Source organism: Cibotium barometz, chromosome 2, assembly GCF_041138505.1.
Source record: "Cibotium barometz isolate CiBa-2024 chromosome 2, ASM4113850v1, whole genome shotgun sequence".
Classification (NCBI taxonomy): Eukaryota; Viridiplantae; Streptophyta; class Polypodiopsida; order Cyatheales; family Cibotiaceae; genus Cibotium; species Cibotium barometz.
In genome coordinates this window covers 38919430-38945320 of record NC_141047.1, presented here as the reverse complement: position 1 = coordinate 38945320, position 25891 = coordinate 38919430, and the positions used below count along the sequence as shown (strand labels likewise).

The 25891-nt window shown below is 44.9% G+C and overlaps 1 protein-coding gene across 1 annotated transcript in view; it reads right to left on the bottom strand.

Moving 5' to 3' along the window:
• Positions 1–23570, bottom strand: part of LOC147641042 (uncharacterized) — a 47199-nt gene extending 23629 nt beyond the window's left edge. The window contains exons 1-3 of the mRNA XM_086817732.1: positions 23258–23570; positions 22866–22995; positions 22633–22778 (exon numbers count right to left, since the gene is read on the bottom strand). Coding sequence (XP_086673858.1) covers positions 22633–22778; positions 22866–22995; positions 23258–23440 — 459 coding nt within the window. The 5' untranslated portion in view covers positions 23441–23570. The remainder of the gene's footprint in view (positions 1–22632; positions 22779–22865; positions 22996–23257) is intronic.
• Between the last annotated feature and the right edge of the window lie 2321 nt (positions 23571–25891).

Below are 25891 nucleotides of genomic sequence, written 5' to 3'. Positions count from 1 at the left end.
GTGTGAACAGGGCTTAACCAAGGGCACTTTTTCCCATGTGGTTTTTCCCCTTGGACATCAAGTGTGAAAGGACACTCTAACATATAATATTTTGTACTTCTATATTATATGGATGTGGCACACATGCAAGGGTAGACTTGCATTTTGTGGATACCACACTTTTGGCTCTCTCTCTCTCTCTCTCTCTCTCTCTCTCTCTCTCTCTCTCATTTCTGTGTGTGAGCTTCTCTACCTTGCACCTAACCCTAATGTGCAGGTTTGTGTGTGTGAGTGTGTGAGTCCAACACCCAACATTTGGTATCAGAGCTGGGAGCTGGGAGCTGGCCTTGGAAAACTGCAGCTAAAAAAAAACCCCGCGAAAATCCGTCGAAAACAGGCGTTCCGTTCGTCGCCTGCGTTTTTCCGTCGACACTGTGTTTTTTCGTCGCCGGATTGTCTGGTTCCATCGGCGCTCCTCCGTCCAGCCACCAGAATCGGGCGGCACTAGTGGGGAGCCCACCACCACCGCCCAGCTCACGGGCGGCACCGCCCTTCCCAACCGGCGGCTGTACTGTCCACAGCCACGCTACGTGGCTCCGTTCATCCGACAGCTACTCCGTCCACGGTGCCCGTCGCTGTTCCGTTTCTCCGTCAGCGTTCCCAGCCGGCTGCCCAGACCTGTCGACGTCAGCACCTTTCCGTTCCGGCGCTGCTCCAACGTTCCGTCCACGCGGCGACCGTTCCGCTCCGTCTCGAACCTGCCGTCGCCCGTCGCTACTCCGTCCGTTCTGGCCGTCTGCTCGCGACTGCCGTCTAGCCGCCGTCGCCCGTTCCAGGCCCTCCGTGCTGGCCCACGGCTCACGCCTCCGCTTGCTTCGCCGCCAACGGGTCCTGCCCGACACCAGCGCCGGGAGCCTGCATCTGAAGCGCCTACCGACTCACGCCTGCTCGCAAGTCGACTCCAGCTGCTTCCGCCTGTGCTGCTCGCCCGGCACCTGCCGCTGGGACCCGACAGCTGCACAACGTCCGCCTCTGCTGGTCCGCCACCGCCCAGAGCACGCATCCGTCCTCTGCAACGACTCCCTACAACACCCAACATTGCATCGACTCCCTCCAACGCCTTCACCTGCAACGACTCCCTTCAACAAGGTCTCTTCTCGGCTGCCCAGGTACCTTTGTTTCAGCAAACCCAAAAAAAAAAAACCAAGGAAGATTTGAAAGATTGCAGGTGGTGGATTCAGGCAAATTGGGGGATTTCTCAATTTCAGGACAAATTTAAAAAAATTGGGCATTTTGCTTTGCCTGCAATTTGGGGGTTTTCGAAATTGAGGTCAAAATCAGCCAATTGAACCTCTTTCATTTGCAGAAATTTGGGGGTTTTCAAAATTGAGGTTAAAATCAGCAAATTGAACCTCTTTCACTTGCAGAAATTTGGGGCTTTTGTGAAAATTGGCCAATTAGATGCACATTGAAGCGATTGGAGTGCATAAAAATTGGGGATTTTTTGATTGGAGCATGTAATTGGGCATTACAGCTGCAATTTGTCGCGTATGTATACACATTGTGTGTAATTGGACAATTTGGTGCAGGTTTACACTTGCTTTGGTTTGCAGGCATACATTTGCACAGGACATTTGGTTGCCTGGCAGTGCACATTGGTGCTTGGTTTGCTTGCAGTTATACTTTGTTGACATGGCACAGAATGCTACAGATGTATTTGGTGTTGGGGTAAAGGCATTATGCCCACCCTTATAGTGTGTACAAGCCCATAAGTTATAGTACATAGTACACTTAGTACTTTTAATGTACTAAGTGCACACTGTGTACTAGTGCAATATACATGTGTGATAGGGGAGTCACACACTCAATGCTTGAGTTGACTTATCCCCACAACTCTCTCTCTCTCTCTCTCTCTCTCTCTCTCTCTCTCTCTCTCCCTTGCTTCTCTCTGTGTATGTCTCCCACATGAACTCTAACCCTAACTAATTCTTCTTCTCCCATTCATCAACTGGTATCAGAGCCTTCAACTGGAGCACACAGTCGAGCTGGCAATGAAGCGCAGCAACACTTGAGATTGGAGCTTCTTGTGAGGACAGAGAGCGCTGAGCAGCGCACAGCACTGAAGAGAGAACAGGGCGCCAGGCAAGAAGGCGTGGGCTGCTCAGCTGCTGCTCAGGTGCAGCCACTCTGCCCAGCAGATGCAGCCACGCTGCCCAACCAGACAGCAGGCGCAGCCACGCTGCCCAGCAGCAGCAACCACGCTGCCCAGCAGGCGCAGCCAAGCTGCCCAACCAGTCAGCGCAGCAGCAGCAGCAACCTCAGCGCAGCATCAACCTCAGCGCAGCAGCAACAGAAATCAAAAATCTGCAGCAGCCTCCACACCTGCATCCGTACCTGCACGGTGACAAAGAAGCATCATCTCTCCCCTTTCCTGCAACAGAAATCAGAAATCAGAGCTCCAATTTTGAAATTTACATGTCCAATTATCAATTGAGCAGGGACAATCATCAATTGAACAGGAACAGGTCAAAATTGCTCAGATTTTGAGCAAAATTGACAACAATTAGGTGACATTGGTCACATTCCTGATCAATTTGCAGGAAATTGGATGACGAAATTTGGGGCTTTTGATGTAATTGTGCAATTAAGCACTCATACATGCTGTATGATGTGAGAAATCGCACATTTGGGCAAAATTGCAGCAAATTGCAGTGCAAATCAAGGGGCTTTTGTGCCGATTAAGTTGATTTGCATGCAGGCACTCGCAGTTGATGCTTTGGGCAATGTGTTGATGCCTGTCAAGCACTCAATGTGCCTGTAAATCAAAGGGCTTGCATGTATTGGATGTATATGTGGCCAGGGGGAAGCATCGCGAAGACTCTGGATGCCTTCATGTGCGTCAATGTACCATGTATGATCAGAAATTGATCTTAAATCAAGGGGCTTTTCAAGATTTTATGCTTGTTGAGCTTGGCAAAGCAGCAGGCAAGACTTTTATGCCTTGAATCCTCAGAAATCAGCTTGCAGTCAAGGGGCTTTTGCCCAATTTCTGTTCAGGACTGTTGTATGCAGTGGTCGGGACTGTAAAAGTCTGATTTTCACTCATTTGGACAGCCAGGAGAGCATTTATTGCTACTATACCTGCTGGTACAGATTTGGCACAGCTTTGTGCAAGTTTTGGCATGGCTGTACACTGATTTGAGTGAGGAAAAGGTTCAATTTCAGCTGCTGTACTTGCCGGTACAGGTTTGGTACATCATTGGTGAGCACTTGGTACTGTTGTACAGTACTTTGGAAGGGCAACAGAGCACATTTAAGGTGCTGTCCTAAATCTGCAGCAACCAGATTTTGGTGATTTCATCACATACAGTGGGAGAAAAGTTGCATTCGTGCTTCCGCAGTGGGAGATAAAGCTTGGGAGAATAACTGTGAGCACTTTGTGTGCTTTTGGTGCAGTGTTTGCACATTTTGCAGGGAGTCAAGCATTGACAGGTTGCATATTGCTATGGCAACCACAGGTGAGAGCTCTTCATTGCTTCACATCAAGAAGCTTGAAGGCTCACATAACTATGATATTTGGCAAACCCAGTGCTATAATGTGTTGCTCCAGAAGAAGCAACACAAGCCTATCAAAGAAAGGGGTGTAATGCCCGCTTCTCTTATTGCTGAAGAGAGGGAAGATATGGATGAGCTAGCAAGATCTACTATCATGTTGTCTATGTCAGACTCTTTACTTTTCAGCATTCGTGAAGAGAAGACAGCTTGGGGAATGTGGCAGAGATTGCAGGACTTGTATGCCCAGCAAAGTGCCTCAAGCAAAGTGTATTGGTTGAAGAAACTCATAGGTCTTCAGATGAAGGAAGGGGCGTCTGTGACAGCCCATCTAAATGAGTTTAATGGTATTGTCAGCCAAGTTATAAATCAAAAGTTGGCAATGGACGATGAGTTCAAAGCCACCTTTCTCTTATGCACTTTGCCAGAGAGTTGGGACACATTCAAGACAGCCACTAGCAATTCGAATGCTATGCTGTCATATGCAGATGTTGAGGGTGCTCTTCTTCAAGAAGAGATGAACAGGAAAAACAATTCTGTTGGAAAGTCCAATGCAATGAATGCACGTGGGAGATCCCAACAAAGGGGAAAAAGCCAAGAACGGGGAAGGAGCAAGTCTCGCTCCAAAAAGGACTTGGAATGCCATTATTGTGGCAAGAAGGGACACATTAAAAAGCAATGCTACAAATGGAAAAATGATCAAAAAGAAAAGGGAAAAGACAAAGACAAAGACAAAGATGAAGCCAAAGATGTAAAGCCAAAGGGCAAAAGTGAAGTCAAGATTGAAGAAATCAATGTGTCACTGCAGGTGACAGTGAGGATGAGGTCCTATTTACGTCTTCACTTGATGCCCATTCACTTCTTACAGGTGGTCATGGTATACACTCATGGATCATTGATTCAGGTGCCTCCTTTCATGTCACAGGTTGCAGAGACTTGTTTGTCAGGTATACTGCTGGCAATGAAGGAGTGGTTTATTTGGGTGATAACCATGCATGCAAGATTCTTGGCAGAGGTGATGTGAGGCTTGTGTTTTCAGATGGCTCACAGCTTATGCTCCATGATGTCAGGCATGTGCCTGAGATCAAGAAGAACCTGCTTTCTACTGGACAGCTTGATGATGCTGATTATGTTACCACATTTGGTCGTGGAAAGTGGAAGATTAGTAAGGGCTCACTGGTTGTTGCCAGAGGCTCTAAGGTGGACACTCTTTACTTCATGCATGCAGGTGTTTGTCACCATGCTAATGTAAATGCAACCGAGCTGCCGGAAATTTCTGTGTGGCATAGCCGGTTGGGACACATGAGTGTCAAGGGAATGGAGCAATTGTCTCGTTTGGGTTACTTGCCTTCTCTAAAGTTTTCAAGTTTTCAGTTTTGTGAGCATTGTATATATGGTAGGCAACTACAGTGCCCCCACAAGAAAGCTCTTGGACAGAAAGATGCTCAGTTAGAGCTTGTGCATACAGATGTATGTGAGATGCCTCAGCTTTCTTTGGGAGGGGCGAAATACTTTGTGTCTTTTATTGATGATGCCACACGCAAGGTGTGGGTTTATCCTCTTCGTTTGAAGAGTGATACATTCTCAGTGTTTGAGAAGTTTGTTGTTCTTGTTGAGAATCAAACTGGCAAAACACTGAAGGCTTTGCGTTCCGACAATGGTGGAGAGTATATGTCCAAACAGTTTCAGGACTTTTGTGATGCTAAAGGCATCAAGAGGGAGCTCTCTACTCCTTATGATCCTCCACAAAACGGGACAGCAGAGAGGATGAACAGGACCATTCAGGAGAAGGTCCGTTCTATGTTGTCACACGCTGCGTTACCTCATGGTTTTTGGGCTGAAGCTGTTATGACAGCCGTTCATCTTATAAACAGGTCACCTAACACGAGGCTTGGTGGGAAAGTGCCAGAGGAAGTATGGACAGGGAAGCCTCCGTCATACAAGCACTTGAAAGTGTTTGGTTGCGTTGCGTATGTGCACATACGCAGGGAAATGCGCACCAAACTTGATCCTAAGTCTCACAAATGCATATTCCTAGGATATGGTGACAGAGGTGAAATGGGGTATAGACTTTGGGATCCCGTGAATAGAAAGATTATACGCAGCAATGATGTCATTTTTTATGAAATATGCATGTATAAGGAGCCTGCAAGGCAACAGGAGCCTAGCAGAGTCATCTTTGATGATGATGGACATCATATGACAACAACCAAGGGCTGTAAATCAGCCATTACAGCAGCAAAACCAGCCCTTAAATGGTGCTGAAAATGGTCCAAATGGACAGCCAGACATGGCAGAAGATATCCCTATGGATATACCACAGTCAGAGGAGATACCGGGCATGATATTTCAGCCTTATGGCATGGAACAGGAGCCACCAATAGGTGATATGCAGGCTGGACAGCAACCTGCAAATGATGGTCATTGGGTGCGGAGGTCCACAAGACCCTCCAGAGCCCCTGACAGGTTTGTTCCAGGGGTTGACTACTTGATGCTCACTGACTGTGGGGAGCCCTCATGTTACAAGGAGGCTTTACAGAGGGCAGACAAGGCTCTTTGGGAGCGTGCCATGAAGTCAGAGATGGATTCTCTGCACAAAAATGGAACATGGAAGTTGGTGCATTTGCCTGCAGGCAAGAAGGTTTTGCCATGCAAGTGGGTTTACAGGCTCAAAGTTGCACCAGATGCAAAGCCAAGATACAAAGCCAGGTTAGTGGCTAAGGACTTCAAGCAGGAATATGGTGTGGACTTTGATGAGATCTTCTCTCCAGTGGTCAAAATGACCACACTTAGAGCTATATTAGCTTTGGTTGCTCATGATGATCTGGACTTGATTCAGATGGATGTGAAGACTGCTTTTCTTCACGGTGATCTCCATGAGGAGATATATATGCAACAGCCAGAGGGTTATGCAGTAAGTGGAAAGGAGAAGCTTGTATGCAAGCTAAAAAAGAGTCTTTATGGGCTCAAACAGGCACCAAGGGAATGGTATCATAAATTTGATACATTCATGAAATCCCAGAAATTCAGGAGAAGTCACATAGATCACTGCTTATACACCAAGAAAGCTTTGGATGGCAGTCTATTGATCCTCATCTTGTATGTTGATGATATGTTGATTGCCGGGAAATCTCGTAAAGAGATGGATGCCTTGAAGAAGAGGCTGCATCAAACCTTTGATATGAAGGATTTGGGTGATGCAAATCACATTTTGGGTATGCGGATACTTTGGGACAGAAATCAACATGTGTTGTATTTGTCTCAGAAGGAATACATTGGCAAAGTTTTGCAAAGGTTCAATATGGACGGGGGGAAGAAGACTAGTACTCCTTTGCCTCCATATGTGAAACTCAGTGCTATGGACAGTCCACAGTCAGATAGTGGCAGGGCTGATATGGCCAAGATTCCGTATGCTTCAGCTTGTGGCAGTCTCATGTATGCCATGGTTGCTACTAGGCTGGACATTGCATTTGCAGTGGGAGTGGTTTCTAGATACATGGCCAACCCTGGCAAGAAGCATTGGGAAGCAGTGAAAGGTGTCATGAGATACCTAAAGGGCACACAGGATATGTGCATCTGCTTCGGATTATGCCGGTCATCCAGATAACCGGAAGTCTACTACCGGTTATGTGTTTACATTCACAGAGGTGCTGTGTCATGGATATCCAGGATGCAGAAGTACATTGCCTTATCTACTACAGAGGCCGAGTATATTGCAGCCACAGAGGCTTGCAAGGAGGCATTATGGCTATCTCGGTTAGTGGTTGATTTGGGGTTGCATAGTGACAGTCAGAGTGCCATCCAGTTGGCAAAGAACCCTGTCTTTCATGCAAAGACGAAGCATGTGGATGTGAAGTATCACTTCATCAGAGAGGTGATAGAGAACAAGCAAATTCAGCTTGTTAAGATTCATACGGATGACAACCCGGCTGATCTGTTGACAAAGAGTTTGCCTCCGGAGCGGTTTGCTCATTGCAGACACTTGATGGGCATTGGATGAGACCAGTTTCAGCCTTGATATGGCCTTGTATATTATCATGTACATGTTGATTTTTTCTTTTCCTTCATTTAAGGGCACTTTGCCTTTAAGTGGGAGGTTGTTGGGGTAAAGGCATTATGCCCACCCTTATAGTGTGTACAAGCCCATAAGTTATAGTACATAGTACACTTAGTACTTTTAATGTACTAAGTGCACTATGTGTACTAGTGCAATATACATGTGTGATAGGGGAGTCACACACTCAATGCTTGAGTTGACTTATCCCCACAACTCTCTCTCTCTCTCTCTCTCCCCCTTGCTTCTCTCTGTGTATGTCTCCCACATGAACTCTAACCCTAACTAATTCTTCTTCTCCCATTCATCATTTGGTGTGCTCACCCAGGAGGACAAGCTGGATGGATCTAACTACTCCCTCTATAGTTTCATGATCCGTAATTTGCTGGTAGCCAAAGGGCTTTGGGACATCGTGTGTGGTGATGACACACGCCCACTTACCATACAGCCAGCCACGCCTCAAAGGGGAGGTGCTCAAAGAGCTCCTGATGTAGATCCTGCTCCCACACAAGAGCAGAAGAGATGGGACTCTAGAGATGCACAGGCCATGTCATTGATAGCTCTTTCAGTGAAAAGGACTATTATTCCGCACATTCGTTCATGCAAGACATCGAAGCTTGCATGGGACACATTGGAAGCAATGTATCAGGTACGCAACGAGGCAAGAGTTGCCTACTTGAAGAGGCAATTGGATCTTCTTTCTATGGATGAGGGTGACTCCATGGTAGATCATCTCACCAAAGTAAAAGATTTGCAGGAACAATTGCTAAACATTGATGAGGTTATCCCAGACAGACAGATGGTCACCAACACTCTTCATTCTTTACCGGCTTCCTACTTGGGCTTTCACACCTCTCTCAACCTCTCAATGAGAGGAGGTGGTGATCCCGTCACTTTTGAAGAGCTCATGGGTTTACTCTTGCAGGAAGAGCAAACAAGAGCAAACTTATCGAGCAACCGTGGTGGAGAAGGCATTTACAGCCAAGTATAAGGGTAAAGCAAAGAGCTTTAAGCATGGGGGACAACAGTCTAGCAAGGCTGGTCATGGACAGCCCTCTTCTAGTGGTGAAAAGTCTGACAAAGGGGATGCAAACAAGCCCAAAAAGAAGGGCAAATGTCACTACTGCCATAAGCCTGGACACTACATCAGTGAATGTAGGAAGCGGATTGCAAAAGAGAAAAAGAAAGAAGCAGACAATGCAGTAGCAGACTCTTCGGATGACAAAGCACAGCAATCAGCTAATGTAATCCAGGAAGAGTACACTTTTTTGGTCACATACACTAGTGACACACCAAGTGCTTCGGACACTGATATGTCTTGCATTGCATCTGACAGACAGAATGCATCATGGTATTTTGATAGTGGTGCTTCGAGCCACATCACTTCATGCAAAGATGTATTTCAGCACTTGGTTTATGCTTCAGATGGCCGCACTGTATCATGTGCAGATCATACCACATATCCAGTAAAAGGAATTGGTAATGTCATACTTATTGCAGCCAATGGTGCCAATATATGTATGAAAAATGTATTGTATGTTCCAGGGATAAAGAAAAATCTGCTCTCCGTCTCAGCCATAAACGACCAAGGTTTAAAGGTTGAATTTGAAGACTGGAAGTGTTTGGTAAAAGACCCATCAAAGGGTTATGAAATAGTCACTTCTGGAACACGATACAAAGGCTTGTATAAGCTGGACAGCTATGACAAGCGCACTTATGATGCAAATACAGTGGCTGCCCACACTCCTGCTATGCATGATGCAGAGCTATGGCATGCTCGTTTTGGGCATGTAAATTTTCAGAGTTTGATGCTTTTGCAAAAGCATCATATGGTTGATAATATGCCGCCTCTTGAGTCTCAACCAAGACATGTATGTGAGGGGTGTATTTTGGGAAAGATGCAACGGAAACCATTCCCCAAAGATGAAGCTGTTAGAGCTGAAAGTAAATTACAGCTAATACATAGTGATGTATGTGGTCCAATGCGGACACCATCCATAGGGGGGCATCTTTACTTTGTCACATTCATTGATGACTACTCCAGGTTTGCTTGGGCTTACCCTTTGAAAGCGAAAGCAGATGTGTTTACATGCTTTCGACACTTTGTAGCAATGGCTGAAAATATGTGTGGATGTAAAGTCCAAACACTCCGCTCAGATAGAGGTGGAGAATACATGTCAAATGCATTCAAAGATTATATGCTTCAAAAGGGCATCAAACACCAATGTACTGTGCCTTATACACCGCAGCAGAATGGTGTAGTTGAAAGGAGAAACAGATCTCTCATGGAGATGGCAAGATGCATGGTGAAAGCACAAAAGTTGCCTCACAAATTTTGGATGGAAGCTATAATGTGTGCAACTCATGTGTTGAACAGGTGTCCAACAAAAGCTTTGAAAACCATAACACCATTTGAGGCTTGGTATAGCCGAAAGCCAACTGTGGATTATATGCGTACATTTGGGTGTTTGGCATATGCACATGTGCCAGAACAACTCCGAACAAAGCTTGATGACAAAGCAATTAAATGCATTTTTGTGGGCTACAGCAATGAAAGCAAAGGATACCGTCTTTATAATCCAACTACACGAAGGATTTTTGTGAGTAGAGATGTGGTATTTGCTGAAAATTCAGAACAGCCCATGGTCAGCTTGTATAAAAGCAATGATACAGACATACAGGACATGTTTGATGGACTTTTACCCATTGCAATTAGGGGGGATTCAGATCAGCCAGCCCCTACACAAGAAAATCCACATGTAGAACATGTGGACCAGCCAGCCATTCAGCCCCCTTCTATGGAAGAAGTGGAAGATCTTGTCAGGGAAGAGCAAACAGCCATAGACACAGCCAAGTCAGTGCCAAGATGGTTGTTGAAAACTTTGCAAGAAAGCAAACTTGCAGCTCCTCTCACAGGTAGAACAAGGGCTAGTTCTAGCCATGCTTTGAATGTACATCGTGGGGAGTCTGCATTCGCAATGGGTGGTCTCTTTGATTCAGAAGAGCCTTCTTCTTATGAAGAAGCACATGAGAATGAGCATTGGTTGCAAGCTATGCAAGCTATGCAAGCTGAAATTTCTTCTATCATGAAGAATAATACATGGGATCTTGTGGAATTGCCTAAAGGCAAGCATGTAATTGGAACAAAGTGGGTGTACAAAGTCAAAAGAAAGTCTGATGGTACTATTGACAGGTACAAAGCAAGACTTGTGGCTAAAGGCTACTCCCAGAAAAAGGGAATAGATTATGAAGAGACTTTTGCTCCTACTTCGAGAATGACCACAATAAGATCTGTGATTGCATTGGCTGCCCATAAAGGATGGAAAGTGCATCAATTGGACATCAAAACTGCATTCTTAAATGGGGATTTACAGGAGGAAGTATATGTAAATCAGCCCATCGGTTTTGTAGTTCCTGGTGAGGAACATAAAGTATGCAGATTGCACAAAGCATTGTATGGGTTAAAGCAAGCTCCAAGAGCTTGGTATGATAAGATACATGCTCATCTAACCAGCCAAGGTTATGAGAATAGTCCAGCTAAAAGCACATTATATGTGAAGAAAACCAATGCCGATATTCTCATAGTCATCTTGTATGTAGATGACATGCTCATTACAGGTACAAGCAAAGCACAAATTTCAGATTTCAAAGCTGATTTGAAAGCTCATACAGATGATGGCATTGTTATGCAGCAAACTAAGTACATAAAAAGTTTGCTAAAAAGGTTTCACATGGATGAATGTAAGCCCATTTCTAGTCCGGTAAAACCAGGTGTACGGCTTACTATGCATGATATTGGAGAGCCTTTTGAGGCCGGCCTTTATTAGCCAGGCAGTGGGATGCCTCATTTACTTGTGTAACACGAGGCCAGACATATCTTTTGGAGTGTCTTTGTTGAGGAAATTCATGCACAGCCCAGGCACTAAGCCTTGGCAAGCAGTCAAACGCATCTTTCGTTATCTTAAGGGTACCCTGGATCTTGGTTTGTTCTATCCCAGGGGGGGCAGCTTGCAGCTTTATGCATACAGTGATTCAGATTGGGCTGGTGATTATGATACCAGGCAATCCACCAGTAGGAATTGTTTTTTTCTTGGCAGCTCATGCATATCTTGGTTGAGTAAAAAGCAACCCACTGTTGCTACATCTACTTGTGAGGTTGAGTACAGGGCAGTCTTTACAGCTACAGTAGATTGTGTATGGTTGAGGAGACTATTGGCTGATCTTCGTGAGTGTCAGCAGACACCCACCACCATTCTCACTGATAGCCAGAGTGCTATGGCCGTGGCACGAAATCCAGTATTTCATCCACGTACCAAGCACATAGAGATTCATTATCACTATGTCAGAGAGAGGCTACATGCAGGGGAGATCAGTTTATCTTATTGCCCTACACAGGATAATGTTGCAGATCTATTCACAAAGGCTTTACCTCGAGAAAAGTTTGAAGCTTTTCGCAAAGCTTTGGGCTTACTCTCATACAGAGAGTTTTCCCATGTGGTTTTTTCCCTTGGACATCAAGTGTGAAAGGACACTCTTAACATATAATATTTTGTACTTCTATATTATATGGATGTGGCACACATGCAAGGGTAGACTTGCATTTTGTGGATACCACACTTTTGGCTCTCTCTCTCTCTCTCTCATTTCTGTGTGTGAGCTTCTCTACCTTGCACCTAACCCTAATGTGCAGGTTTGTGTGTGTGAGTGTGTGAGTCCAACACCCAACAGGACAGAATTTTCCGGCCTCATGTGGGCACATTCTTTGATGATATGATTGTGCATTCACACACTGAGGAGGAGCATAGAAGGCATTTGGCCATTGTGTTTCAAGAACTCCGGAACCATAGGCTGGTTATTAATGGCAAGAAGAGTGAGTTCTTCTTGCAAGAGATACACTTCTTGGGGCATATTGTATCTAAGCATGGAGTCCGTATGGATCCATCGAGGGTGGCCTACGGTGAGCAGTTGAGAAAGATAAACGAACAGACCCTAGCGTTGACATGATCCCACATCTGTGCCTGTGCCTCCCGGTCCTTTCGGATCGACGGTAACTCCCCTTCCTCTACTTCCGGCCGTGGAACCCCAACGACGATGAAATCAGCAAGGTCGTAAGACTCTAGAACAGATTCCATCATAACCTTCCATATGCCGTAGTTGTTTCCGTCCAACTGACGGTCCACCGGGAACGTGGGGAGTGTAGGGATCTTCACATGCCTCTCGGCCATCTCTAACAGATCTGCCATTGCAGGAATGTACTCTGAAAAGGGTGGTTGGTGGGAAACAAAGAAGAACTTACACCTGCAAGTGGCTGTCCAGCAAATCAGCCCGCCATCCTCTTGCTTCTCCTCTTCCCAAACAGTCCCTCTACAATCCACCAATTAGCAACACAACAATCCCCCTCTTGCTCACACAAATCCCAAGAAGGGCTCTGATACCATGTCAAAATGCACAGCGGAGATGATGACCAAATCTGAAAAACGAGAGCAAACGCAATGCAGAAAAAACAGCACAAGAGAGGGAGAGAGATAGAGGCGTGTAACTCTACTCTATATACACACAGTGTAACTCGCAGCGGGTGCCCGGGGTCCTTTGACAGACTTGCTAATACCATCAATGCATATTAAAACACTTAAACATGGCCATAGCCTTAACACATCCATCATCACTTTGCATAAAACATAAAAGCTGAACAAAACATCCACAAATGCTGAAAATGGATCTTGCACATGTGACGCCACATAGAGGCCGGAATGGGCCGACTCCCTCCCCCCCCCCCTTGGAGTATTTTTATTGCCCAAGGAGAATAATATCATGTACAAGCTTTGAATGGCCTTACTCTCCCCACGGGAGATGCCGGATTATCCCTATACAAATGCCATAACACAGCCCAACACAAGGCTACCAAGCCGGAACATAGGCTATAGAAATGCCGAGCCAACAATATAATCCATATACCTCCGTGTGGGTGCTGATTCTTCCCCAAAAAACCACGGGTCTTCATGCAATAGAGCTGGTATAGCAAGTACAACTCTCCATTCAGCCGGTACAGCAGGTACAATGGCTGGTACAGCAGGTGCAGTGGCTCGTACAACAAGTACAGCAAGTACAAATGCTGGTACAGCACGTACAATGACTAGTACAGTAGGTGCAGTGGCTGGTACAGCCCGTACGGTGGCTGGTACAGTAGGTATGGTGGCTGGTACAGCCGGTACAGTGGCTGGTACAGCAAGTACAACAAGTACAAATGCTGATGCAACAAGTACAATGGCTAGAAATCATAATAAATGATTAAATACCCTTGCCTTCAGTATTTCTTCGCGATGGAAGCCTCCAAAACAGTCCCCAACAACCGGCATTCTTCATGGGCAGCCTTCGAGAGAGAGAAAGAGAGTAGCCATCATTAGGGCAGCCTGTAACGGTGGTAGAGGCTAGTGTGCAGCAAGAGAGCCTCCATTAATGAAGAGAGAGGGCTCCAATTTATAGATTTGGGCCTCCCATGAGCTAAAATGGCAAGAGAAGGCTACGATGACAAGTGGAGAGCCACACAATAGCTGAAGTGACAAGTGTGAGGCCACTTGTCCCACTTTCTAACAAATGTCAGGCCACTTGTCTCACTTTGGTCCACCTTCTTGCCACATGTCCCAATCTAAGAGATGGGTCCTTCCATAATCTTTACCTCTAAAAATATACCAATGTCATAGGCACTTTGCCAACTCTTGGTATCTGCTCAATTCCCGATGTAATGACGCGAACAAAATTTCCATCGGAGTCGGGCCAAAAATAGCAACTCTCCTAAATTTTAGGAGTGTGGTCCTTTGTATTCTAGGATAATCCCCCGTTCCCAAAGCTTGTACTTTCCAAAAATTTAAACATCCTGGAGTCCACCAGACCCCTTTCAGACTCGGAAATGTCCAGGCTGGTGACATCCTCCCCAGCTTCTTAAAAGTTGTCCGCAACTTTAAGCTTCAAGCCATATGTTCAAGATATAATCATGTCCCATCGATTGGGCGAGACGAGATAGTCTCAAAAATCCAATATAACTGAAGAATCCATGTCCCAAAAGAAATGGGCGAGACTAAATAAGTCTCCATAATACCAATATCAAAATCATGTCCTAAGATAAATGGGCGAGACAAAAACAGTCCCATAAGTCCAGATATCATAATCATGTCCCAAGATAAATGGGCGAGACAAATCAGTCCCATAAGTCCAGATATCATAATCCATGTTCCGAGTAAATGGGCGAGACAAATCAGTCCCATAAGTCTAGATATCATAATCCATGTCCCAAGTAAATGGGCGAGAAAAAACAGTCCCATAAGTCCAGATATCATAATCCATGTCCCAAGTAAATAGGCGAGACAAAATAAGTCTCCTGCCAACAAGACATCGGTCCACATGACCCTTGGCATAGACATAAGTCCCGTCATGTCCACTTTACCACTTGCACTCCGTGTTGGTACTCTGACCACACACCTTGGATGAGAGGTGGGCTCAAGTAACAAGATAAAACAATCACTCGCAGGCATAGATAACCTGGTGTTCCATAAGCATTTCTGCTACACATAGTCCATCTGCTCTCTATTGTTCCACCCACACATGGTAGAAAAAATCTTCAAGAGAGCACATAGGACAAGAGAAGGGTATGTTGTGCTTGTCACTACCCTTTGAAGTGCCCATGTTCCCTTCCATCTGCTCTCTATTGTTCCACCCTCACATGGTAGAAACAATCTTCAAGAGAGCACCTAGGACAAGAGAACACTACACAAGGTATGTGAACCATGAGTTTCATAAGTCCAATGCATCCCAAATAAAGGGAGCCAAAAAGAATAATCCATAAACCTGAGGATAAATCCAAATCCCTAGAAAAGAAGTCCAGGAATCCATAGACCTGTATACCATACCTTTACCACATACTCCGTGCTAACCACACACCTTCGAGTAGAGGTGGACTTTATCCATAAAAGCATCATATCCATGAGAGATCCAAATATTTCTTCTCTATAAACTGGGACAGATTCGTCCATAATCTTGTCCAAGAAAGAAATCTCCATAGATATAATCCATCCTACTAAAGGGAGCCATAAACAATGTTTCCCTGAAACCATCTCAAGGCAAACAACACCACTTCTCCTTGCATGGCTATACAAGGGTTAGTGAACATCAAAAACACTTCATAGTAAATAGCCAAAGCACCAACTTTGCAAACTCAAAGTATACTTAGCTTTTCTTTGCCAGGTTGGTCATGAAGCCAAAAGAAATATCTGGTCACCATATCCTTAAGATATCCTGAGATATATCTCTATATAGCTTGTTTGTAAGCTTGATAATATAATCCACAATATCCATACGGAAAGAGTGCTAAACGTGTGCACATAAAGCCAACTCCATACTTCCAAGATAAATTTTGTGAATTCATAAATCCTTAGACCAAGCTGTCTATTGCTCATGCTCTTGCTTCATAGGCTTTGAAGTGGCGGGCCATGCTTAATAGCAATGATGGTAAGTGTGGTTCCCACTTGAGATCTTTTCTCTTCCTTATTGATAGAAGGAAGCCTCCGCTTCCAAGAAAGCCTATGCTCTGATACCAATGTAACTCGCGGCAGGTGCCCGGGGGACTAGGGCCTTTGACACACTTGTTGATACCATCAATGCATATTAAAACACTTTAACATGGCCATAGCCTTAACACATCCATCATCACTTTGCATAAAACATAAAAGCTGAACAAAACATCCACAAATGCTGAAAATGGATCTTGCACATGTGACACCACATAGAGGCTGGAATGGGCCGACCCCCCCCCTTGGAGTATTTTTATTACCCAAGGAGAATAATATCATGTACAAGCTTTGAGGGGCCTTACTCTCCCCACGGGAGATGCCGGATTATCCCTATACAAATGCCATAACACAGCCCAACACAAAGCTACCAAGCCGGAACATAGGCTGTAGAAATGCCGAGCCAACAATATAATCCATATACCTCCATGTGGGTACTGATTCTTCCCCAAAAAAACCACGGGTCTTCATGCAATAGAGCTGGTACAGCAAGTACAACTCTCCATTTAGCCGGTACAGTAGGTACAATGGCTGGTACAGCAGGTGCAGTGGCTGGTACACCCGATACGGTGGCTAGTACAATAGGTACAACAAAGTACAAATGCTGGTACAATAGGTACAATGACTAGTACAGTAGGTACAGTGGCTCGTACAGCCAGTACGGTGGTTGGTACAGTAGGTACAGTGGCTGGTACAGCCGGTACGATGGCTGGTACAATAGGTACAGCAAGTACAAATGCTGGTGCAACAAGTACAATGGCTAGAAATCATAATAAATGATTAAATCTTCGCGATGGAAGCCTCCAAAACAATCCCCAACAGCCGGTATTCTTCATGGGCAGCCTTCAAGAGAGAGAGAAAGAGAGTAGCCATCATTAGGGCAGCCTGTAACGGTGGTAGAGGCTAGTGTGCAGCAAGAGAGCCTCCATTAATGAAGAGAGAGGGCTCCAATTTATAGATTGGGGCCTCCCATGAGCTAAAATGGCAAGAGAAGGCTACGATGACAAGTGGAGAGCCACACAATAGCTGAAGTGACAAGTGTGAGGCCACTTGTCTCACTTTGATCCACTTTCTAACAAATGTCAGGCCACTTGTCTCACTTTGGTCCACCTTCTTGCCACATGTCCCAATCTAAGAGATGGGTCCTTCCATAATCTTTACCTCTAAAAATATCCCAACTGGTAGACATTTTGTCATAGGCACTTTGCCAACTCTTGGTATCCACTCAATTCCAGATGTAATGACACGAACAGAATTTCCATCGGAGTCGGGCCAAAAATAGCAACTCTCCTGAATTTTAGGAGTGTGGTCCTTTGTATTCTAGGATAATCCCCCATTCCCAAAGCTTGTACTTTCCAAAAATTTAAACATCCTGGAGTCCACCAGACCCCTTTCAGACTGGGAAATGTCCAGGCTGGTGAAACAAAGAAGATCTCGAATATGATACAAGATGTGGCAAGGGCTGTGAGGCCATTTTATATGGCCCCCATACAACAGTCCGACTGCTGTAGGCAGCCGACAGGACTCCAGAAGTGCCCATGACTGTAATCACAAGTCGGCCAGCTCACAGGGGTGTCGGTCAGCACCAAGAAGGTCCACGACTTGTCCACATATAGTCGGCCAGCACCACTAAGAGGACTGATGCAGTCGGCTATAATCAAGGACATCCTGCCACCTCAGGGCTACCTCCCAAGCCACAGAAAAAATGAGAAAAATGGGGGAAAAATACGAGGAGTGAGAAAAAATGAGAACAACACCTACAAGGGCGGGCACACCCACCACACAGGCCCTGGTGTCTACAGAAAGACAGGAGATGACTTCTAACACCTTATTGACTCAAACACAGATAGAATTTACAACCCAGTCGTCTTCCGTATAATCTTCCTTAGGAAGGGAGACATATGCAAGATGAGTCGTGGCTTTGTCGAGGGAGCTATTCACATCTTCTTCTACATCAGGATCGCCGAGGGCCACGACATTGGCATGATGATCAAGCTGCTCTTTCTCCAGCTTCTTGTAGCATTGGGTTGCTTTATGACCCATGCGACTGCAGTATCGACACTTAATGTGCTTGTTGGTCTTTAATGGTGGAGTTGCGGTGGTTTTCTTGTGCTCTCCAGCAAAGGCTTTGTCTTCATAGATGCTGCTGCTACTTGAAGCTGTGTCCTTGTTGCGACGATCTTTCTCAATAAGAAGTGCAACCATGTCTTCAAAAGTCATCGATGCTACCCGAAGAATTTCAAGAGACTGTTGAAACCTGGTAACATTATGCATGCTTTTGGTGAGAACAACCATTTTGTCCTCATTGCTTGGAGCACATTGCAAGTTACCAAGTTGTTGAACCAGTGAATAAAAATTTGACAAATGTTCACTTAGCTCTTGATCTCCATGCATTTTGATATCAAAAAACTTAAGCTTTAGGAAGACCTTGGAATTTGTGATTTTATTGCCAAAAATACCTTCAAGGTTTGTCCAATTTTGTTTTGTTGTGGCGGCGAAGTCAATGTGATGGATGAGCAAGCTTTGAAGATTGAGGCCAATGGTGCCAATGACTCGCTGATTGCATTGTTTCCATTGTCGTAGCTCTAGGACTTCTACAATTGGTTGTTCGTCGTCGCCAGATATGCCTCACCACCTGTAAACTCTAAATCAGAACCTGCAAACCCTCTTTCTATGGCGCTACCAGTCTTTCTATGGAGAGAAGAAAGAGAGTGATATAGACTGGTTTTCAATATATGTAATACGTACATGAAAAGGTTACATGAATGCTTGGCCAATGGCCTTCCAAAATATGACTTCTACTTCTAATGATGACCACCTATGACCAATCTCCATGAGGGAGAGAGATGATTATAACGGAAAGCTGGCCTAGCTTTTTATAGGCTCTTCATGTGCGATTTGGCCTGTTAATGTGATGTCAACCGGCTGCTTTGGACAAATAAATGTCCAAACATGACATTAAATGTGTATATAAGCTCATTCTACTCTGCATGTATCAAGGATTACTAAATATATGCTAAGATTAGCCATGTCCACGGCTGTGCACATGACATCCCCTCTTGCTAAACCGGATGATGGGTTGGAAATTGTCATCCTTCCTCCTTGGACTACTAACTTTGACTTTGACTTTGACTTTGACTGAGTTTGACTATGATTGCCTGACCACCTTGCCACTTCTCACATTCCACAAGTTTGGCTAAAGAACTGTGCATCTTGTTCCAAAGAAGTCCCCTTGCTTGCATACCCCTGACCTTTAATGCAGTGATAACTTCTTACTGAAAAGCATTGATGACTTCTTACTAAGATTGATCAAGGCACCTAACTAAGGCTACACCTCTTGTTCCCAGGAAGCCACTGAAGTTCTCCTTTGAGGACCTAACGTCCATGGGCTAAATGCCGAGGATTCACCTCATGCATGCCTAAACTTCCTAGTGCTTCTTAAATGCTTGTGTTTACCTTGCTTGGACCGGTACACCCTGCATGGCAATGCTCTTGACAACCACGAAATGCCATCGTGGTGCAAGTATGATGTCCCTGGGGTGGAGGATGGTCCTTGCGCAATGAAGATAGCGTGAGTGTGGCTACTAGTCCTTGCAAGACTACTAGTCCGGGCTATTTGAGCTTTAGATATTCTCATATACATTACGGGGACCTCTGGTACTTGTTATGTAGCTACACTTGCTACTCTAATACCAATCTGACATAGCAGAAGCCTTCATGCCTTTAATCGCAGCCCTTAAGCACCCTGTAGGAACCTTAATGCAAAATGCATGAGAGAAAGAGAGAGAAAGAGAGGTTTTCAGTATATGTAATATGAACATGAAAAGGTTACATGTATGCTTGGCCAATGGCCTTCCAAAATATGTTTTCTACTTCTACTGATGACCACCTATGACCAATCTCCAAGAGTGAGAGAGATGAATACGACTGTACGCTAGCCTAGCCTTTTATAGGCTCCTCACGTGCAAGTCAGCCTGTTAATGTGCTGTCGGGCAACACTTTGGACAAATAAATGTCCAAACACGACATTAAACGTGTATATAAGCTCATACTGCTCTGCCTAAATCAGGAATTACTGAATATATGCTGACATTGATGACCACCTATGACCAATCTCCAAGAGGGAGAGAGATGATTATGACTGAAAGCTGGCCTAAATGTCCAAACATGACATTACATGTGTACATAAGCTCATACTGCTCTGCCTAAATAAGGGATTATGCTGAGATTAGCCATTTCCACGGCTGTGCATGTGACAGGTAAGACGTTCATTCCCAATAGAACGTCACTAGGCACCATTTAGGTCTAGGGTCAAGTCAGTGTCAAGTCATTCGTGCAAGTCATGCACACAAAGATGTAACCCGCTTGCAAGATGTGATGTTGCACAAGCTGCCCGGACACTTATTAGACCCATGGTCAGGTGCCAGTCAGACAAGAGTCTTGGGGTTTAGGAACAAGTCTTGGGGTATGTGAATCCATTTAGGTTATTGGTACTAACCATAACAAAATAAAAAAGGGCAGTGGACAGTTTGGATTGGTGGGTTGTGGGCAGCCCACACTTTTGGTCCAAGCACCCATCAAAAAGGGGAAAAGGAACTTATGGAAAGAGCATCCAATTTGGCAACCTTATCATAGTTAGGGCATGGCCAACCCTAGATCTAAGTCTGCCAGCCCTAGTTCCCCATTGGCCAGCATACACACTATAAAAGGGGCCTTTGGGTCAGCCATGTGTCATCTCATTCATGCCAAAGCAAGAGCTCAAGTCTCCTGCAGTCATAGGTGGCCAAAAGCACATTAAAACAAGGCAAAGAGAGGTCTCAAGGGGCTGATCTGCTGCAGACACAAGGCAGCCAGTCCAGTCAAAGAAGAACTTCTCCAGCTTGTGTAGATATACCTGAAGTACAACTGGCAGAGTCAAGGGGAAATCTGTTTACAGCAACCCTGGGCAGCCATAGAGGTTCTCTAAGGAGAAAACGCCCGGCCCAGGTCAGTCCATCTGTAGACAGAAATTACACAGTTTTGTATCTCATTTCTCTTGAAGCAATATAAGCAAATACACTGAGTAGCTGGAACCCCGTACCATGTATGTACTATGCAAAGCTAGCTCTCTCTCTATTCCTCTCTTTTAAATCAGCAAGTTATGCACACCTAATTATCATTAAAAAGCTTCCACTACACCTCGTGTAACTGAACCAATGCAAGGTGGTCAGAACAGTATAACTATCGCGAGATAGCTAGAACCCCAAAACCATCGAAAGATGAATAATTGCAAGATGGCTAGAATCCTCAAACCACATCCATACTTTTGAGTGCAAGAACTAAAGAATAATTTTGAAAGATGACTACAAATGAACAACAAATCCATGCTTCAGACAATCTTATTGTCTTAAGAAAGAATGGATATTTGGTTTCCTCATTTTGCAAATATCACAACTTAAAGTCAACATAGGTCTTATCTTTTCAAGAATGCATGTGCCATGCTCCTTCTAAGACTCCAAAACAAACTAAACAATCATCAGCACATGCTGCGAAGTGTTACCATCTTCGAGCCAACAACCAAAACTAAGAAGAGTTGAGTGATCGAAAATTCAAGGAAACCAAGCTTGAAGGAGTTGAAGATAGGAGGGGTCCCTTTGGACTATATACCCTTTCATCTTTCACATTGCCTTTGCATGTGGGATTACTTGGCACCTTTCCCCATCTTGCAATCCCCACTACCCATGCAAGATTTGCACCTCCAGCACTCCCCTCCAATTGAGCACGGAGGGAAATGGCCCAGGACCATGAACGGGGGCTCTAATACCATCTAGGAAACCAAGAGTTGCCACACCACTCATGACTTGTCACACACAAAGTTTGGTTACAGCCGCGGGCCAACATTAGTGCCCAGCATGCTTTCTAGAGCCGCTAGCACCGCTAGCACCTGGTGCACACATCCGCATGGGCTTGCAGAGGCTCTGACTTCCTAAGGCAGGTCCCCACTCTGCCTCACTGGCCTCCCCAACAGCTTCTACGGTGGAAATTTCTCTTGAAATGCATGTCTGAGTTGTGCAGTCCCAGAAAGCCTCCATTTGAAAGGGCCACCAAAGGACAAAGTCTTTTTACACATGGAACTTTGGAAGCAGGCCAGACAAGCTCCTGATAAGGCAAGTCAGACAGCATCTGGGTAAGGCACACTTGCCCCAAGCGTGGGTGCACCAAGTATGAACAGGGGCTGCTCAAGCATGAGCATTAAACGTCAGCAAGCAAAATAATAAGCTGGTCATGAGGAGATGAACTAGGTGTCAGCTTTCCAAAGTTAATCTATTCTAGAGTTTAAGAGGAGATGAAGTAAGGCGTCACATTACCAAGTAATCAATCACTTACTCATAAACATTTTTCAAATATTCTTCTTCTAGATATCAAGAAGATCATGCATTTGTAAAACATGATGGTGGAACCAGTGATGCATCCAAGAGAAAGGCACATGTACCCTATACTACTTACTCGCACATACTCTAGGTCTTCTTTGAGGTGTGCAAGTTGTTGAGTTATGTCTGCAATCTGTCCGGCCATTTCTTCACCCAGGTTATCCAACGCTGCTCTCTGCAGTTTCTCCAAACGCCTGATACCACGCTCAACTTTCCTCCTCTCTGAAAAACCAGAACCATGTTAGCTATGCAATACTCGAAAAAACAGAAACAGACTGTGGATCAGTCCAGAAACTCAAGAAGGCTTACCAAAAAACTTGACTTTGCGATACCGCAGAGCCATTTTCCGTTCAAGCTCAGCACGTTGGTGCAGTTCTGCTTGCTTTTTGAGCTCTTGCAGACGCTTCTGTTGAGCATCTTTCACCTCGACAGGGAGAGTCTGTCATTCAAATCTTTTTAATGGTTATGGTCAAGGTCGGCGCTAGGTTCGAATTAAGGTTAGTGTTAGGGTTTGGATTTGGAGAAATGGGGAAAAAAAGGAACTACCAGAGTAGGCTACAATTACACAGATGCATAGGTTATGAGGGTAAAGGTTGGAAAAACGCAGATAGAGTAAATGAGGAGTTCATGTTAGGTTTAGGGCGTTTAGGGTTAGGGTTAGGGTTAGGGTTAGGTTTAGATATAAATCAGAAATTGCTCACCTTCCTCAGCAATCGCTCCACAGAGCGGATTTGATTTTTGATGGAGGCCACCTTCGCCTTCTTCTCACTCTCCTTGGTATGCCGCACGCCCAGACCTCTGCTGCTACTTCTTGTGGTGTTGCGCGCCCCAGACATGGATGGCCTGCCAGCCACTCTGCGCTTGCCATAGCCTCCATGAGCCATCAAGCATTTCCCTCTGAGAAGTAAGTTCTCATAAGCACGTGCATAAGGTAATTGATTTATTGAAGTGTTCAACCTGAGGTATAACCTTGAAGCCTCACTTTGCACCTCTCGCCTAGTAGGAACTTGCAATTGATAGCTTAACGTGGCCCATTCAATTAATACAAGTGCCCTTCTCGGGTTCTCAAAACCTTAACCGCACAAAACCCTAACCCTAAGAACTTTTTCAAATAAAGAGAGGCAAGATTAGGATTTTTGCTCACAAACAAACAAACAGGGAGGCTCTTTTGTGTGCGAAGAGAGAGAGAGAGAGAGAGAGAGAGCCCAAAGATAGAGAGTAGGTTTGTTTTTCCCACACATGTGCCCCTTCCCCCTTTCCTACTCCTTTGAAACTCTAACCTCATGAAATCCTAACCCTAAGATCTTTGATTACATAGAGCCAAGGGAGAGAGAGAGAGAGAGAGAGAGAGAGAGAGAGCTCCTCCCCTCTTTTTGTGCATGTGTGTGTGTGTGTGTGTGTGTGTGTGTGTGAGAGAGAGAGAGAGAGAGGGGGGGGAGGGGGGGTATAGAAGAATTCTCCATAAAACAAATGTTTTTTACTTGAGGAATGAGCTAGAACCACCCAACCACACCCAAGCTACTCAGATCTCATGAGTCAAGTATGCAATAAGAAATGGTCAGGAAGCGAGTTGCATGTAACAAGAAATGGTCGTGAATAAGAGGTGAGGCAAGGAGATAGAATGGAGGGGGCAAGATGAGAGGAGGAGAAGAGAGAGGCGAGGAGATACTAGATAGTGGGCGCAAGTGACAAGAGAAAAGGGGGTGATGAGAGACAAAAAGGACAACATAGACAAAAAGAAAAAGAAAAAGGCAATGGAGAACATGCTCGAAGGAAGGTTCAACAAGAGAAAATCGAAGCAATGCATGAGATAACACCTCTTGCATGGCCTCGAAGTAGTTTGATTTTGGTAAAACAAAGGTTTTACAGCCTTTGCAAATCGTTTCACTATGGTCATCCACTCTAAATCAAATTAATGATTTCCATTTTTCACTCATTAGAGTCCAAAATCGAACTCGCACCTCTTTAGAGGTTTAATATATTTTTTGTTATAAGAATATCAAAATATAGCAAAGTTCACACTCACAAACTTAATTTCAAAAACTACGTAAAAGCGCAATGTGGTCGATGAAGAAGTGTTAGCTTGGTTAGCCTAGAAGTCCCTCGTGTGAATAGCTGCCGAACATTCTGGCCAACCCCACACCCTAGCCTAGTTAGCTTGGAAGTCCCTGGCCAAGTTTTGCTATTTCTGTTGTTGTTGCTGCCTGTCTGAATACTGGCATTCAGCTTTCAACAAAGGACTTCTGAGTCCATCGATTCTGCTTGGTCAGCCATTTGGCACTCCTTTCGGCATTGGGCTTCTGTATTCGTCGATTTGGCCTAGTCAGTCATTAAGTTGCGTCCGTCAGCTTGGCCTGGTCAGCAAATCAACCTTCAGCTTTCCTCAGTTAGCACTTGCACATCTAGCATTTAACTTTAGCTTCAGTTGTACTTGATGATTGATCAACCATTTAGCTACTTCCGTCGGTTTTGCCCTGTCAGCAATTGAACCTGAAGGGCTTCCAGCTTTCGGCATCAAACTTTCTTGTCCATCAGTTGTTTTAGTCGGCTTTGCCCGATCAATCGTTTAGTATTTGTCTTTCCTCATTCTCAGTCATTTTGCTTCAGGCATTCCGCATTAAAGCATTCGACTGCAGCATTTAGCTGTTTCAGCTTCAACTTTGAGTAGTTTATGCTTGGCTTATGACATTCAGCATTCAGTTCTTCGGTCTCCATAATCAACCATTCGATTTTAGCCTTCAGCATTCGGCGTGCTCAGCTTTCCACTTTTAGCATTCGGCCAGGCTTTTCAGCTTTCCACTTTTAGCATTCGGCTAGGCTTTTCAGCTTTCAGCTCTTGGCTTCTACATTCAGCTTTCAGCCACCATTAATGTTTGGCATTCAGTAGCTTAGCAATCAGCTTTCAGTTGCTTGACGTTTAGCATTCAGCATTCAGCCATCAGCGTTCAACATTTGATTGTAGCTTCCACGTCAGTCAACTTTCAATCTTTCAATTGTGTGCATTCAGCACAGTCAGCCGGGTTTAGTCTCTTAGACACGTTTACTTCCTTGGCCAGGTTTACTTCCTTGGCCAGGTTTTTCCATTAGTAGTCACCTTTGCTTTCGGCATCTAGATTTTGGACTTCTGCCTTCGACATTCAACATTTGGCTTTCAACTTCTGTCAGCTTGATTCAGTTAGTCAATTCAGCGTCTGTCCCCATCAATCCATTCAAATATCATCCGTTAGCTGGTTCAGCATCTGTTTGTTATTTGGTTCCGCATCTGTTAGTCAGTTGATTCTGACCTGACGACTCCGCCTTCAGCTTCCGACCTGCTTATTCCTCCACGACAGCTT